This window comes from Schistocerca nitens, chromosome 4, assembly GCF_023898315.1.
Source record: "Schistocerca nitens isolate TAMUIC-IGC-003100 chromosome 4, iqSchNite1.1, whole genome shotgun sequence".
Lineage (NCBI taxonomy): Eukaryota > Metazoa > Arthropoda > Insecta > Orthoptera > Acrididae > Schistocerca > Schistocerca nitens.
In genome coordinates this window covers 773,335,599-773,353,009 of record NC_064617.1, presented here as the reverse complement: position 1 = coordinate 773,353,009, position 17,411 = coordinate 773,335,599, and the positions used below count along the sequence as shown (strand labels likewise).

At 39.3% G+C, this 17,411-nt stretch overlaps 1 protein-coding gene across 1 annotated transcript in view; it reads left to right on the top strand.

Annotated features, from left to right (window-relative positions):
- The window catches only part of LOC126253111 (uncharacterized), an 83,625-nt gene that overhangs the window by 9,745 nt on the left and 56,469 nt on the right, over positions 1–17,411 (top strand). The window contains exon 2 of the mRNA XM_049954223.1: positions 6,316–6,540. Within this exon, the coding sequence (XP_049810180.1) occupies positions 6,316–6,540 (225 nt within the window). The remainder of the gene's footprint in view (positions 1–6,315; positions 6,541–17,411) is intronic.

Sequence of the window (17,411 nt, the reverse complement as noted above, 5' to 3'; positions counted from 1 at the left end):
AAATTGTGCACAAAGTTTTTGTAATCTTTCTTGTTCACTAGCTGCATCACTATTCATAGAGTGACAATACTTTTCCTCCTTCACTTCCTTCAACAATTTAGTTTTAATAGAGTCTTTGCTTACTGGTATATCTGAATTCTCTAGGCTCAGAATCATTGGTTTATAGTCATCCTGTTAATAAAATGCACGTTACCCACCCATATTTCACTTCAAAACTTAAAGCATTTCACTTATTACATGGGGTAATTATTTGGCATACAAGTTCTTCTACTGATTTGAAGCTACCCAGTCGAGCTGTGAGAAGTGTAGTAGCAGACTTCTTCTATAAAGTCGTGAATCTTCACATAACCGAGCAAGGTGGCGCAGTGGTTAACACACTGGACTCACATTCGGGAGGACGACGGTTCAATCCCGTGTTCGGCCATCCTGATTTAGGTTTTCCGTGATTTCCCTAAATCACTCTAGGCAAATGCCGGGATGGTTCCTTTGAAAGGGCACGGCCAACTTCCTTCCCCTTCCTTCCCTAATCCGATGAGACCGATGACCTCGCTGTTTGGTCTCTTCCCCCAAACAATCCAATCCAATCCAATCTTCACATACCTCTTTCAGTTTGACTCCCCCCCAGCCCTCTGGCTAATGTTCTGAATGCAACTGGCTGCCCTACTGTAACTCCACGTCGTCCCTGTTTGCTCCCACAAGCAGCACTTTACTGTCCCCCTTCCAGTCTCCTTATGCCCACCACCCACATTGCTTCTCCCATCAAGCTCAGTTGCTTGCAGTCTGGCCTTGGGAGCCAGAGACAGTGGTCATATGTGTGAGGGTTGCATTTGCATGAATATGTCTGTGTGTTAATTTAGAATAAGACTTTTTTCCAAAAGCTTACTTGTTTAGCAGTCTTTTTGTTGTTCCTGTTTGTGGCTCAACATTTCCACCATATGGTGAGTAGCTACTTCATAAAATTGTCAAACTAATGTGAGTCATGTGTAACCTCCACTCACCGACTGTTTTCTAAATTACTACTTGAACTTTACAGTAGCTGTAGCTAAGCGTTTTCTCACATAACGTGTGTTTGCTTTGGCATTTCACACAAAACTAACACCTTTTAACATTAAATAGTCCTTGGACTACACTCAGTTCAGTCTACCACCACAGTGAAAACTCACACACACACACACACACACACACACACACACACACAGAGAGAGAGAGAGAGAGAGAGAGAGAGAGAGAGGGGGGGGGGGGGTCATGGAAGCAATTTATGGCTATCTTTCATGACCCTTTGTAACTAGGAATAAACTGCATGGAAGACTGAATTGTTTCAATTTTTATGATCCAAATACATTGCCCTCGATTGATTACCTAAAACAGTCCTCTGTTCACTTTTCAGCATTGCAAAATGAGATAATGAGCTCTGGTTTGTAGATTTTGCCAGTTGTTTGTTACAGGGAATTGAGAACTAGCTTTGGAAATGAATTTCAACCTTTAAAAAAGGATGAACATTGAGTTATAAATACTGTCGAGAAAATTGATTATAATGTTTTGCATATTATGCTACGTAATGTTGAAGCTTTTAAAACCATTATTAACTAGTGTTTTGCCCATCTTTGGAGCAGTCCTCTTCAGAACGACTAAACTGTGAACAATATGAATTTATTTCTCTCTCATTTGTTTTGGACTGTAACAGAAAAATGTGAGAAATGTCACCTGGAATGTGCTTAGGAGAACTACTGTAGGGACTGAGGAAGGTATAAGATCTAACACTTTTTGTTGCCTGATTGGACTGAGGAAGGTATAAGATCTAACACTTTTTGTTGCCTGATTTTCTGAGGAACAAATATACGTGTAAAAGACAGATTCATTGTTTACCTTTTTATAGATTCCAAGCTGTTTATAATATTGCAGAGCAACCTTGTAGCCGCTTTCATTGTAATTTATGTTCAGATTTGATGTTTTCAGTTTTTAATTTTCTTTAAGTACTTTGGAATCAGTGAGGTGTTTTATATTAGTTTCTATTCATATGAGGCAACAGGACATAAAATCTTTTTCATTGTGGTGAACATGCTTTTTCTACCATCGTTGTCTTCCATGAGAATGGGTTAATAACAGCTGATCCATATATTACTCTAAATATTAGGGATGTTTAATGTAGAATTTTTAAACATTATGAAAATTTACAGGTTTTGACATAGTTTATTTTATAAGTTATTTTTAAGAGCGGAGTTAATTACTCCTCTTTCAGCTGAAGTCTTGAGTGACTACTTACACTTACAAAAATTTGTTTGTAGCTTAGGAGGGAGGGGGAAAGAGACAACGTGGTTTTAGTATCAAATTGAAAGCTTTGAGTACTGTTCAGATTTTGTTCCTTCCTCTTTGCCATTTCTTGAATATGGAGCACAGCTGAATATTGTTTACATTAAGTCACGTAAGTTTAGCTTAAATTGTAACTGTTAATGTGATTATGAGTTGTATTACTGCAATAGCTGTCACAGATTGCAGTCTGCTGCCTTTTCTCCCTCAAATACATTGCAGATCCTGAGGTTGTACAGGTTTGGGGTAAACAGCAGTTTAAATTTTTGCTACCAAAGTGAACCCCCCCCCCCCCCCCCCCCCCATAAACCATGGACCTTGCCGTTGGTGGGGAGGCTTGTGTGCCTCAACGATACAGATAGCTGTACCGTAAGTGCAACCATAACAGAGGGGTATATGTTGAGAGGCAAGACAAACGTGTGGTTCGTGAACAGGGACAGCAGCCTTTTCAGTAGTTGCAGGGGCAACAGTCTGGATGATTGACTGATCTGACCCTGTAACGATAACCAAAAAGACCTTGCTGTTTTGGTACTGCGAACGGCTGAAAGCAAGGGGAAACTACAGCCGTAATTTTTCTCGAGTGCATGCAGCTTTACTGTATGATTAAATGATGATGGCGTCCTCTTGGGTAAAATATTCCGTAGGTAAAGTAGTCCCCCATTCGGATCTCTGGGCGGGGACTACTCAAGAGGACATCGTTATCAGGAGAAAGAAAACTGGCGTTCTACGGATCGGAGCATGGAATGTCAGATTCCTTAATTGGGCAGGTAGGTTACAAAATTTAAAAAGGTAAATGGATAGGTTAAAGTTAGATATAGTGGGAATTAGTGAAGTTCGGTGGCAGGAAGAATAAGACTTTTGGTCAGGTGAATACAGGGTTATAAATACAAAATCAAATAGGGGTAATGCAGGAGTAGGTTTAATAATGAATAAAAAAATAGGAGTGCGGGTAAGCTACTACAAACAGCATAGTGAACGCACTATTGTGGCCAAGATAGACACGAAGCCCACACCTACTACAGTAGTACAAGTTTATATGCCAACTAGCTCTGCAGATGACGAAGAAGTTGATGAAATGTATGATGAGATAAAATAAATTATTCAGGTAGTGAAGGGAGATGAAAATTTAATAGTCATGGGTGACTGGAATTCGACAGTAGGAAAAGGAAGAGAAGGAAACATAGTAGGTGAATATGGATTGGGGGCAAGAAATAAAAGAGGAAGCCGCCTGGTAGAATTTTGCACAGAGGATAACATAATCATAGCTAACACTTGGTTCAAGAATCATGAAAGAAGGTTGTATACATGGAAGAACCCTGGAGATACTAAAAGGTTTCAGACAGATTATATAATGATAAAACAGAGATTTAGGAACCAGATTTTAAATTGTAAGACATTTCCAGGGGCAGATGTGGACCCTGACCACAATCTATTGGTTATGAACTGTAGATTAAAACTGAAGAAACTGCAAAAAGGTGGGAATTTAAGGAGATGGGACCTGGATATACTGAAAGAACCAGAGGTTGTACAGAGTTTCAGGGAGAGCATAAGAGAACAATTGACAGGAATGGGGGACAGAAATACAGTAGAAGAAGAATGGGTAGCTTTGAGGAATGAAATAGTGAAGGCAGCAGAGGATCAAGTAGGTAAAAAGACGAGGGCTAGTAGAAATCCTTGGGTAACAGAAGAGATACGGAATTTAATTGATGAAAGGAGAAAATACAAAAATGCAGCAAGTGAAGGAGGCAAAAAGGAATACAAACGTCTCAAAAATGTGATCGACAGGAAGTGCAAAATGGCTAAGCAGGGATGGCTAGAGGACAAATGTAAGGATGTAGAGGCTTATCTCACTAGGGGTAAGATAGATACTGCTTACAGAAAAATTAGAGAGACCTTTGGGGAAAAGAGAACTACTTGTATGAATATCAAGAGCTCTGATGGAAACCCAGTTCTAAGCAAAGAAGGGGAAGCAGAAAGGTGGAAGGAGTATATAGTGGGTCTATACAGGGGCGATGTACTTGAGGGCAATATTATGGAAATGGAAGAGGATGTAGATGAAGATGAAATGGGAGATATGATACTGCGTGAAGAATTTGACAGAGTACTGAAAGACCTAAGTCGAAACAAGGCCCCGGGAGTAGACAACATTCCATTAGAACTACTGACAGCCTTGGGAGAGCCAGTACTGACAAAACTCTACCATCTGGTGAGCAAGATTTATGAGACAGGCGAAATTCCCCCAGACTTCAAGAAGAATATAATAATTCCAATCCCAAAGAAAGCAGGTGTTGACAGATGTGAAAATTACCGAACTATCAGTTTAATAAGTCACAGTTGCAAAATACTAACGTGAATTCTTTACATTCGAATGGAAAAACTAGTAGAAGCCGACCTTGGGGAAGATCATTTTGGATTCCATAGAAATGTTGGAACACGTGAGGCAATACTGACCCTACGACTTATCTTAGAAGAAAGATTAAGGAAAGGCAACACCTACGTTTCTAGCATTTGTAGACTTAGAGAAAGCTTTTGACGATGTTGACTGGAATACTCTCTTTCAAATTCTGAAGGTGGCAGGGGTAAAATATAGGGAGTGAAAGGCTATTTACAATTTGTGCAGAAAGCAGATGCCAGTTATAGGAGTTGAGGGACATGAAAGGGAAGCAGTGGTTGTCAAGGGAGTGAGACAGGGTTGTAGCCTCTCCCCGATGCTATTCAATCTGTATATTGAGCAAGCAATAAAGGAAACAAAAGAAAAGTTCGGAGTAGGTATTAAAATCCATGGAGAAGAAATAAAAACTTTGAGATACGCCGATGACATTGTAATTCTGTCAGAGATAGCAAAGGACTTGGAAGAGCAGTTGAACAGAATGGACAGTGTCTTGAAAGGAGGGTATAAGATGAACATCAACAAAAGCAAAACGAGGATAATGGAATGTAGTCAAATTAAGACGGGTGATTCTGAGGGAATTAGATTAGGAAATGAGACACTTCAAGTAGTAAAGGAGTTTTGCTATTTGGGGAGCAAAATAACTGATGATGGTTGATGTAGAGAGGATATAAAATGTAGACTGGCAATGGCAAGGAAAGCGTTTCTGAAGAAGAGAAATTTGTTAACATCCGAGTATAGATTTAAGTGCCAGTAAGTCGTTTCTGAAAGTATTTGTATGGAGTGTAGCCATGTATGGAAGTGAAACATGGACGATAAATAGTTTAGACAAGAAGAGAATAGAAGCTTTCGAAATGTGGTGCTACAGAAAAATGCTGAAGATTAGATGGGTAGATCATATAACTAATGAGGAGGTATTGAATAGAACTGGGGAGAAGAGGATTTTGTGGCACAACTTGACTAGATGAAGGGATCGGTTGGTAGGACATGTTCTGAGGCATCAAGGGATCACCAATTTAGTACTGGAGGGCAGCTTGGAGGGTAAAAATCATAGAGGGAGACCAAGAGATGAATACACTAAGCAGATTCAGAAGGATGTAGGCTGCAGTAGGTACTGGGAGATGAAGAGGCTTGCACAGGATAGAGTAGCGTGGAGAGCTGCATCAAACCAGTCTCAGGACTGAAGACCACAACAACAACAACAACAACAACAAGAAAGTGACTAATTTTGCAGCTTTGCAGTAGCTGCTCAATGTATATAATTACTGTCACACTTTTCGAAACACATTAGGATCGTGGAGTTTATATTTTGATCAGGACATGAGAGATGAGCTTTAGTTCTTTACTATGAAAAATGTCATCTACCTGCTATTCCCTAATTGACTGTTTAAATTTGTCTGTTGACATACCTTGGAAAACACATAAATGAGATAACTGCTCCTATTTTTAGCTTTTATCTTATGAGCTACATCTTTTTGTTGGATGATTTTTTAGTTGCATCAGATTTTCACTTTTCTTAGTTCTTTTTTGCTTTTTATACTCTGAATATGCTGTAAGTATTCTCTGATTGTTGTTTGTGTGATTATTTGTAGCATTAATAGTAGAATGTTACATTACAGAAAATAAATCCCCATCAAGAACTGTAACACCTGTAACGATGCACAGTACTATTATTGACGCCTTGCATAGTAAGCTTCAGAAAATACAGGAGTTACTTCTTGGGATTCCTCCACCACCGTCAATCACAATGCCTAACCACACAGTTGAAGAAATGCTAAGACTGATCAAGCAGAATGAGCATCTGATGGTACAGAAATCATTTACAAATAGTGGAAACATGCCAGGTAATATGCAAGTTCATAATCTACTTTCAGTAAATATTTAAGATCCAACCAGACAGGGAAGATGAAAGAGCCTTGTTGGGTGTCATTTGACAATCCATCAGTAGAAATCATGAGTGATTAATTCAGTGTAATATGATCGACAAATTATTTTTATGAAATGTTTTATTTCCAGGATTTGTCTTCATTAATAATGATAATAATAATAATAATAATAATAATAATAATAATAATAACAATATAATACTCATTTTGAGAGTAGTAGACCTGCATCTAAATCAGTGTATATAAATTAAAAGCCAAATTGTGGTGTAGAATACTCAGTAGGGCAAGCATAAGATAAGGCAGTTCATCCACAGGAGACAACCTTACTATGAGCATTATTGTGTAAGTTTCTTACTTTCAAATGAATGGCTGTGCCAGTGGTGCCAGCTACCATGTGTCACACTTTAAATGTTGCTATTGAATGAGGTCATAATCTCCAAGCAAAATATGTGCAAGGAGAGCCATACATAATCAAACATGAGATATTATGTGTAATGTCATCAGTTAAAAAAGAAAATCCTAAGAAATTTCCATTTGACATGTGGTGCCTTTCTTGTAGTGTTACTTTGTAAGTTGCTGTGACCTCCCTAAAGCTTCGTGTTGATTAAACACAGTCTCCACAACAAGCACAGCCCTTCCTAGAATTTTTTTTTATTTTTTTTTTTATTTGCTCTGATTTGTTCAGGATCATAATCAGACTGCAGTTCTCAAGAAGTCCATCAAATTACTTTTATAAGAAATGATTTTTGGTAGACAAGTTACATCACCTCAAATCTGCTGTTGAACTGTTGCATGGCACTTTTTCCCCATTTTTTCTTCCAGGTGTTATTCTATCTTGTGCAAGCTTGATAGCTATTACTAGGTATTTGCATGATAGTACAGTTTCTATAGACTTGCCATTAACTTTGTATTTATGTAATAACTAGTGTGTCATATAATTATCACAATCTGTTCCATAAAATATCTAAATTATATCCGAACCATGTTGGAGGATTTTCAAGACTATCAAGAAGTAAGGCAAAGACAGTATGTTACCTTGCGCCTTGAATTAAGTTACAATTAAAACTGCTGTAAGGAACAAAGTGTTTCAAGCAAGCTTCTGTGTAAGTTATAAGTAAAGTTAATGTGCCATGCTGACAGCTCATTAAATCTGTGAAGTGGCTAAAGGCAACTCTAGCCAACACAGAGGTATAAATGCTGAGTGCATTGTCCCATTAATACTAATTGTGGACTCATTCTCCATGTAGGTCCTCTCATCTCCATTTATATGTCACTGCTTAGTGAGGAAACTGAAACACGAATCATCCATTTGATGATTTTCGTTGTAGGTCACACAGGGAGGTCAGTGGCGTGAAGACATGGGAGGTCACATGACAGGATGTGCTACTGTCCATGTCACCAGTCATGCAAAAGCCAATGCAGCCATTTGTTCATGATAAATGAAAACCACTGTTGTCATGAAAATGGATCCATTGGGCGTATTACCTCATCCACCGTTTTCTGCCCATGCTTGGTATATATTCTGTCCACAGTGCAAAATGATTACAAAAATTGCAACTTGGGTTAGCTAGTCTAATGCGTTTAGAATCCCAGTTGAGCAGGACATTGTTGGGATGACTGAGGTCATCAGATGTGTGCCTGGAAATTTGTCCATTTATCCGGCAACAAATCCTGACCATGTTTCAGGTAGTGTGGATAAAATTATGGCCTCAGTTGCATGAGAACTGGGAGGAAACTACCATAGACAGTAGGATGTCATATCTAAGCAGAAAACCGCCGAAAGTTGTGCAACTCAACCAATATTGTCCAGGGACGTAATACTGACTGGGAAGAAATCACACATAGGGTTCCCAAGGGCCCAATCTGAGGTCCACTATTTTTCCTCATATGTGTATATGACCTATCTAATACACAACAAGCAGAATTAGTTCTTTTCGCAGATGACACTACTGTTGTAATCAATCCAGGCAGCATTAGGGAGGATGATGGTTCAATCCCACGTCCGGCCATCCTGATTTCCCTAAATCGCCCCAGGAAAATGCCGGGATGGTTCCTTAGAAAGGGCATGGTCAACTTCCTTCCCCACCCTTCCCTAATCCAGGCATACATACAGAAACAGAAGAAATGGTAAACAGTGTCCAAGTATCATTGACTGGCTTTCTGAAAATGGTCTCAACCTCAATTTTTTTAAAAAATATGTAACATATTCTGTTCTGCTCATCTTGGGGTACTACACCACTGATAAGTGTAACATAGGATGAAAACTTCAAAAATCTTAGATGTCCATATTGGTGAGAATTTAAACTTGGCAGAAGCACATTTTGGAACTCCTAAAACAACATTGTTTAGCCACATTTGCACTTAGAGTCACTGCAAATCTTGGGGAGAGAGAAAACATAAAGTTTATATATTTTTTATATTTTCATTCAGTATGTCAAATGGAATAATGTTTTCATTAAGAAAGTAAGTCTTTGTTGCTCAGAAACGTGCGGTTAGAATAATGTGTGGTGCTCACCCACGATCATCTAGTAGACATCTGTGTAAGGAGTTGGACATTCTGACTGCTGCTTCACAGTATATTTATTCCATCATGAAGTTTGTTGTAAATAATCCACTACTATTCAAAAGCAACAGTAATATGCATGCTAGAAGGAAAAATGGCTGGGTGCCATTCCTGCACAACCCTCTGCCCTCCCAGGATGTAATTTTTGTACGCCACCAGTCTGCACCTAGTATCGTCTCATCTAAAAGTGTTAGAATGGCTTCAAAATGTTTGAAAATTGTGTAACTGAGACAGGATGAGTGTAGCAGCCCACTATTCATCTTGTCGCAAGAGGCAAAATCTACCAAATTGCGCCATTTATTTCATTTGGGAAATGAACCTTAGTAACGCCTTATAGGTCCGCCCCTCGTGGTCTCGCGGTAGCGTTCTCGCTTCCCGAGCAAGGGGTCCCAGGTTCGATTCCCGGTGGGGACAGGGATTTTTCCTGCCTCGAGATGACTGGGTGTTGTTGTGTCGTCTTCATCATCATCATTCATCCCCATTCCGGTCGGTGGAAGGCAACGGCAAACCACCTCCATTAGGACCTTGACTAGTAAGGTGGTGCAGGTCTCCCGCATCGTTCCCCTACGCTCTGTAAAGAAGCATGGGACTTCATTTCATTTCCAACGCCTTAATAGAGTAAGTGGTCCACATTTAACACTCATTTCCATCCACCTGTGTTGCATTTCTGTTATCTACTTAAATTAGTGAACTCAATGTCATGCCAAAAATGCCTAAACATATTCATATATTACGTGAGTGATAGTGTGTCAGTAAATATTCCTGTGACTGGATTATAAGGGGAAAAAATCGCATTTTGAAAAATAATGTCGAATAGACTGTCAGTTACAGTGACTAACAGTCATATCACTGTTAAGCCTGAGCATACTGCAGAGGAGTACCTCAGTGGTGAAGTCTCATAGCCCTGCAGTGCTTTATGGGCTTACTTATTTCTTTTTGCCAGGATAAGCTATTGAAGTTGTACAGACTGTAGCAATGTACAATGTTCACAGTATTCTCATTTGTAATACCTACAGTGAAAGTACTACAAAAGGAAGGAAGGAAGGAAGAGTGGTGGTGCCATTAACAATGAAACATTAGATAGTGAGACCTCCGACTGGACAAAGAAGGTGGCTTAATGGCTGTACAGTTTCAAGCAAAAACTGGGTATCTGACAGGTCCAACTCATCTTTCTTTGTACAGTTTCACCGTTGTCAGTTTTCGCTACTAATTGTGATACTCACTTATACAAATTTTCCCTCAAGTGCACTTTTCAGCTTGGCATCCCAAGTGGGAGCCATGAATTGTGATGCCTCATGTGTAGAAATTTACAGTTGTGGTGTCCCTCTCAGTTTGCCACCTCAAGCAGTGGCTTGTGACGCTTAGGCCTATAACTGCTCCTGGTGTGGTGAAACTATTTTAGTGATCTTACAGAATTAATCGCTATATAGAAAAGGGAATATCCTGACTGACTCACTGACTCATCACCACACATCACAAACTGCAAAGGGTAGAAAGTTGAAATTTGGAGAGGGTGTTGATCTTATATTGTAGCATCGTTTACGAATGGATTTATCTAAATTTGTCCCCTAATGAGGTGAAGTAGGGGATGAAATATTATAAGGAAATTTTGCAGCTATAACTATGAAAACTGGCATTTAATTTCTTGGTCAGAAATAATAAAAATACATGTTACAGTATGTTTGGAAATTTGAGTCTTAAGTGGGTGAAATAGTGAGTGAATATTTGTTTTGAAAATAAATAGTTATTTAAGCACTACTATTTTTAAAGCTACATCTATGAAAATTTGACTTCTCAGTTAGAAATTAAAAAAAAAAAAAATAGAAAAAGAAAGTGTTTCAGTGTTTGCGGAATTTCAACCACGAAGGGGATGAAATAGGAGAAGAAAAGTTTTTAAGAAATTATTTCATTGTGAAAGCATTTCTAAAGGTAAATCTATGAAAATTTGTATTTACCTTCTTACCCAGAAATTAAAAAATACATGTATCAGTGTTTTTTGAAAATTCATCCACTAAGGGGGTGATATAGGGGATGAAATTTTTAATGGAAATGTTTCCTTATGAAAGCATTTTGGAAGCTAAAAAAGCAGTTGGCTTCTTACTTGGAAATAAAAAAAAAACATGTTTCAGTGTTTTTGGAACCCCTGAGGGAGTGAATTTTTATGAAGATATTTCGTTCATACTGCCTACGCAAGTGAAGCAGTGAGCATTAAGTTAGTTACATAAAAAATTTCTTGAAACACATCAAGTAAATGCTAAAATTTATGAAACCTCACACTTCCTGCAGCTGATGGAAAAATATGGTATGAATTTAACCTTTATATTTTTTTTTTCAGTAACCTATTATGTATTGTTCCTAATGATCTGCGGCGAACTTAGTTGCTGGTGTTACGCTTGAAGAGAATGCTCATGCTTTTCATATTTCTCCCATTTCTGTTTATATACTAGCCTTTTTCCTGCGGTATCACCCAAGTTTGCGTTCAACACATGTATGGAACACACCACCTCCTCCCCCTCTCTTGTGTCCACCTCTTCCTCCCTCGGTCTGCCCACCTCATCTTCCCACCTCTGTCTATCTGTCTCCCTCTCCTCATTCTGTCTCCCTCTCGTCATTCTGTCTCTGTCTCTTCATCTCTTCCTCCCCCTCTCTTTGTCCATTCCCTACACTCCCTCCCTCTGACTATATTTTCCTCCTCCTTCCCTCTAACCATATTCACCTTCACCACTTTCTTTACATTTCTTCCTGGCCCTCTTACTTTCCCACCTGCCTGCTACCCCTCTATACCCTCCACGTGCCTCATGCATCACCCCTCTTCCCCTCTCGCTGTCTATTCCTTCCTCTCTGTCCATCCTCTCCTCTATCCATCTCACCCTGCCCGCAGCCATGGCATGTGTAGCCCCTGAAATACAGTTGAGTAAAACAGGCTGATACTACTCCACAACAAGCCTGTCATGCAGGGCAGACTACACATCAGGGGCTTGAAAATCATTTATTTGCCTCTGACATGCAGGTTGCCATGCAAAGCAGGTCAGTAAAGCCTGTCATATATATAAAACAGATAACTATTCCTCTCTGTTTAGTGTTCATTACTCTCATTTTACTAGTTGTGAAGATTAGTTATGTGCCATTGCTCCAATCTATCGAGGATGAAAATGATTGTGTAACAAACCTCCGAGAAGTGTTGTTTTCTGACAGAGTCCCCTATTTCAAATTACACACAGCAGTCCAGTCGTCAAACAGTCCTTATCATGGTTTCATGTCCATATAATCATTATTCAAGGAAATATTTTGTTTACTGAGCTACAATGTAACTGGTTAAGAACTAATCAGTAGTTTTATTTATTTTTAAAAGAGGAAAATGCTGTAGTGTCAACAGTCCTAATGTCTACATTCTGCCAAATGTTGCTAATGAAGAGACTGTAGGCTTTTCATTTAATTGTTTTTCAAACAGGTGAGTTGTTATGAAAATAATTTATTTTCCAACACCGCCACAAGAGTTATCAGTTTTGGCAGTCACCAGCCATTTACAGTAAATAAAACCAGTGCTGAGCTTTACACCAATTACTGAGAAAACAAAATCAAATAAAGTGTAGTTTCATCAGTGGTTGGAATGAACCATGGCATCAGTTTTATGATCTTTTCATTTTAACATTTCATTCTCATCTTGGATGTAGTTGGGTGGGCCATTGAGAACATTGTGTCCTAATGGGTCAAGATTCAAGCTGTGTTGTACCATTGTGGCTCTGTTTATTTGTTTGTTTAGGTAAAGTGGGACAGCTCTAAAATTCTCCATTACAGCAAGGGAAACCTCCAAAAACCTTGACTGGGAGTGCTAACTGTTGATGCTACTTGGCTGCGTGCATAGTGGCCGCAAACTGTTCTGTCAGTCACACTCTGGTATGAGCTAGCAGTGACATGAATAGACTCGCGGTTCACGACCATGTCACCAGATGAAAAGATCTGACTAATCTGTGAGCTTGGGAGGGGGAGGGGGGGGGGGGGGGGCAAACACTGCTCAGCGTTCCCCAACCAACTCTCAATGGCAGGTTTCCCCATGCGCTCACACTACAAGAAAGTCAATGCCTGCTTGCCTGTGACAAGTCTGGCAGACAGGGGCACTTTATGTCCACTGCAATTACCCCTTTGATGTCCATGTCTGTTTTGCCAAATTTCACTGGTTTTGCAGTGTCAGTTGTTTTAGACATGGCATGGCTGCAATCTGGAAAGACCTAGCATCCATGCCAACATTCCACATGGTGTACTGCAAAACCAATACACACAGACAGATTGTTCTTCCAGTGACAATTGTGCGAGTTGTGGTTACCAGCACATTTGCCACATCTTGATGCGTGCTGGCAGAACTCTGTCTTGTGACCGGTGAATCTTTGTAGTTCCACATCTGGGTCCTTAGGGTGGAGCTTCACCATTACCTGTAATCTCAAAGGCTTCTGCACCTCAAATATCTCGGTGCAGCTTAGAGTGTGGTAGCCATTGTTGACTGTTTTTGTGGCCTAGATGAATAGGGGAATTTCCTTTTTGTTGGTCCAGTTGTGCAAACAAACTGCCACACACCATAATCCGAAGTTATCCATCCCCATCCTGACCAACTTTTTGTTCACTGACCATGGTGGGTCCATCAGTGGGGTGTGTTTATTGGTGTCTTCAACAGTACTAGTGGCATTGGTTGATCTGTGGTGTACTGTTTTGCAAGATCCCTTATGTGCTTGTAGTCATACCTGCAGGTTACCATACTCCAAAGTATGCTGTCGCCTAAGGATTTGATCTCAAACTCAAATGCTGTGACACTTGTAAGCTTGTGTACTTCAGACCAGCAGTTGCCCATGTACTTGATGCAAGGAGCGAAGCATCTTCTGCAGTGCCCTTCTGATACTGGGCAGTCAGCTGTGGATCATTTTTCCACTGTAGGATTTCCCTTTGTCCTTACGTAGCAGAACAGACTATAATCCTTCTCCCTCAAGAATTCCAAGGTATCTTCAGTTAATTCTGCCTTCCAACAATGATCGATTGTCAGTCTGTCATCCGCCGTGTCCTTTATCATATTGTTTAGCACTACAAACTCCATGGTGGAAACAACTTCCAACTTCTTGGCAGACCTTCCACACTTTTTTTTCCCCATGCAGCTCAGCTCACATGACGATTTTGCATCACACGATAAAAAAGCACTCAACAATTTTGCCAATGCTGAGCAGTACAGGTCAATCCTCAACTGTCTCTCTTGATCTGCTGAATCTTATGATGTGAAGATTGCCGGCAATGGCTGATTTCATGTTCAAGTTGTTGTGAATGTACCTGAAAATAAATTATTTTCAAAACATGCAGTCACTACGGGCATCAGTAGGACTGAAATGTTGTTCTTTTCAAGATGAGTTGTTTAATTTCTAGTAGAAATATTATATTTTGGTCCAAAATGAGGCACATATTTCCACAAAAATTCACGATAATATCAGTAATGGTTGTAGAGGGGCCTTATCTTTATCTAGTGAGTTCACTTGCTTTAAAATTCAACACTTGCATAATTCTATATGTTCCATTGTTCTTTATTGTATGATCTCCTTTTGAGAGCAAAAATTCAGTAAGTAGAATTAAGAATTACACAGTTCTTTTTATTGCACTCTGTTGCCGTACTTGTACTGCACATTTTGAAATATCGACACTCTTTCTTACAGCACAAACTTATTTCTGTGTGTGTGTGTAATTTGCTTTGTCGCCATCATTAAGATGACATGTTTGTTAACTTTTTTGCATGTTCTGTGGATCATATTTGTGTCAACTTGCTATAATGTAGAATGTGTCACTGTGTTTACAAGAAAGATACATTGTCTTTCTGAAAACTGGATTTATCTTAATTTAAAACAAATTTTGATAATTGTAACACAACCATGTACAGATTCACCTATTGATTAATAGTTGTTAAGTGGAAATTATTTTAGTTTGTTTTTAAAACTCTTGTTATCTGCAAACTCATTAATTCACAAGGAAGTGGTCAAGAATTTTTGCAACTACATCCTGTGCTCCTTTTTGTGCAAAAATAAAGTGCTATAGTATTTTCAAATTGTGCCTGAATGTTCCCAATAAAATGAATAGTAAATTTATTGTGAGGCTGTTGTTAATAAGCTTAATTTTTTAAACAATTACTTAATTGAATTTTGAGGTTGAACACAAGATTCTTTTTTATCCTTACAACATGTTTCTATACAGTGAGTACTGTGTGCCCATGTGTGGAATAGGCCCAGAAAGTTATTCCATGTCATTGAATGGAAGTATGCTAAGTAAGCTAATTCTCTCTTGGTTTCATTGTCAAAATATGCAATTAAACATACAGTAATTGTCACTGAACTAAAAAAAATTTAAATGTTCTGTAATATATGGCTTCCAATTCTAGTTCTGATCAGTATTCACTGCCTGGGATTTTGAACACTCAGTTTTAGCTATTTCCTTTTGCCATGCTGTACTATTGTCAGATGTAGAAGTAACTTTGGGTGTGCCCCAGCAAAATTGTGTTGAGACCCTTGCTGCTGTTTGTGTTGTATATTTTGCAGGCGATTTTAATAGTAACTCAGACTTTTTGCAAGATGATGCAGTTATCTGTAATGAAGTACTGACTGAAAGAAGCTGCATAAATATTTAGTCTGATCTTGATAACGTTTCAAACTGGTGCAAAGATTGGCAGCTTACTTTAAACGTTCAGAAACGTAAAGTTGTGCACTTCACAAAAAGAAAGAGTAGCATCCTGTGACTATAATATCAATGAGTCACAGCTAGAATCAGCAAACTCGTAGAAATACCTGGGTGTAACGCTTTGTAAGTATATGAAATCAAATGACCATATAGGCTCAGTTGTAAAACAGAGTATTGAGGAAATGCAATCAGTTTACAAAGGATATTGCTTACAAATCACTTATGCGCCCCATCCTAGAATATTGCTCAAGTGTTTGGGACTGTTACAAAATAGGATTAACACGGGATATTGAATGTACGAAGAAGAGAGCAGCATGAATGGTAACAGGTTTATTTGACCAGTTGGAGAGCATCACAGAGATAGTGAAGAAATTGAACTGATGGACTCTTGAACACAGACAAAAACTATCCAGAGACAGCTTTCTTGCAAATTTACAAGAACTGTTTTTGAATGATGACTACAGGAATTTGCTACAGACTCCTATGTATTGCTCACATAGGGATCACACGGACAAGATCAGACTAATTACAGCACACACAGAGGCATTTAAACAATCCTTCTTCCCACACTCCACACATGAATCGAACAAGAAGAAACCCATTACTGGTACAGTGGGACATACACTCTGCCACACACTTTGCAGTGGTTTGCAGAGTATAGATGTAGATGGGTATGGTTATTGACAGTGATATATCATGCCTTGTACAGAATTGGATGAACTGTGATGTGATTCTTCAGTTTCTCCTGTCGTATTTGTTGACCAAACAGTCCACAAGTATACTTCCGGTTCAAAGTGTCCAACAGGTACAATATTTCAGCGATGAGACATGTTGCCATTGTCAGATGCACTCACGAATTGAGTTCCTGAGGGCGTGCGGCCGACTTAATATCCCTTGCAACCACCATCCGCTATGTCTGTGGTCTGCACTCATGGCTGCACGTGCCGGAGGTTGCGGAGATACTAGCATTGGCGTCAGTGATATCATTGATGTAAGTTTGGTGCCTGCTCTGGTCGCCAGATCGATTTGTTTGCTAAAAGTCTTCTTAATTAAACTCAGTGCTTGTTCCCAAATCTTGGTAGGATTATAGCCTCAATCTCAGTTAATAGGGTCGTCCCTGGTGTGAATTTCTATTTCTTCTCTAATGACGCTGTCCCAGTATTCAGAAATCTGTGCTGAGAGCTGGTAAGTTTGTACTCCATCACATGATTGTTGGACTAATAGTGCTCTGCAACCGTTGACTTGTTGGGATACATCAGTTGAGTGTGGCTCTGGTGTACTCGGCAACATCAGATCAGAAGTCTGTGCCGAGAGCTGGTAAGTTTATAATCCATCACATGATTGTTGGACAAATAGTGCTCTGCAACCGTGGACTTGTTGGGATACATCAGTTGACTGTGCCTCTGGTGTACTCGGCAACAATCTTCAATGGTGCTCACTGTCTGTCCAATATATGTTTTCCCACATTGACATAGAATCCGATATATGCTGGTGCTCTGCAAACTGAGATCATTTTTGATGCTTCCCATTAATGCTCATGATTTATTGAGCAGCTTAAAGACAGTTT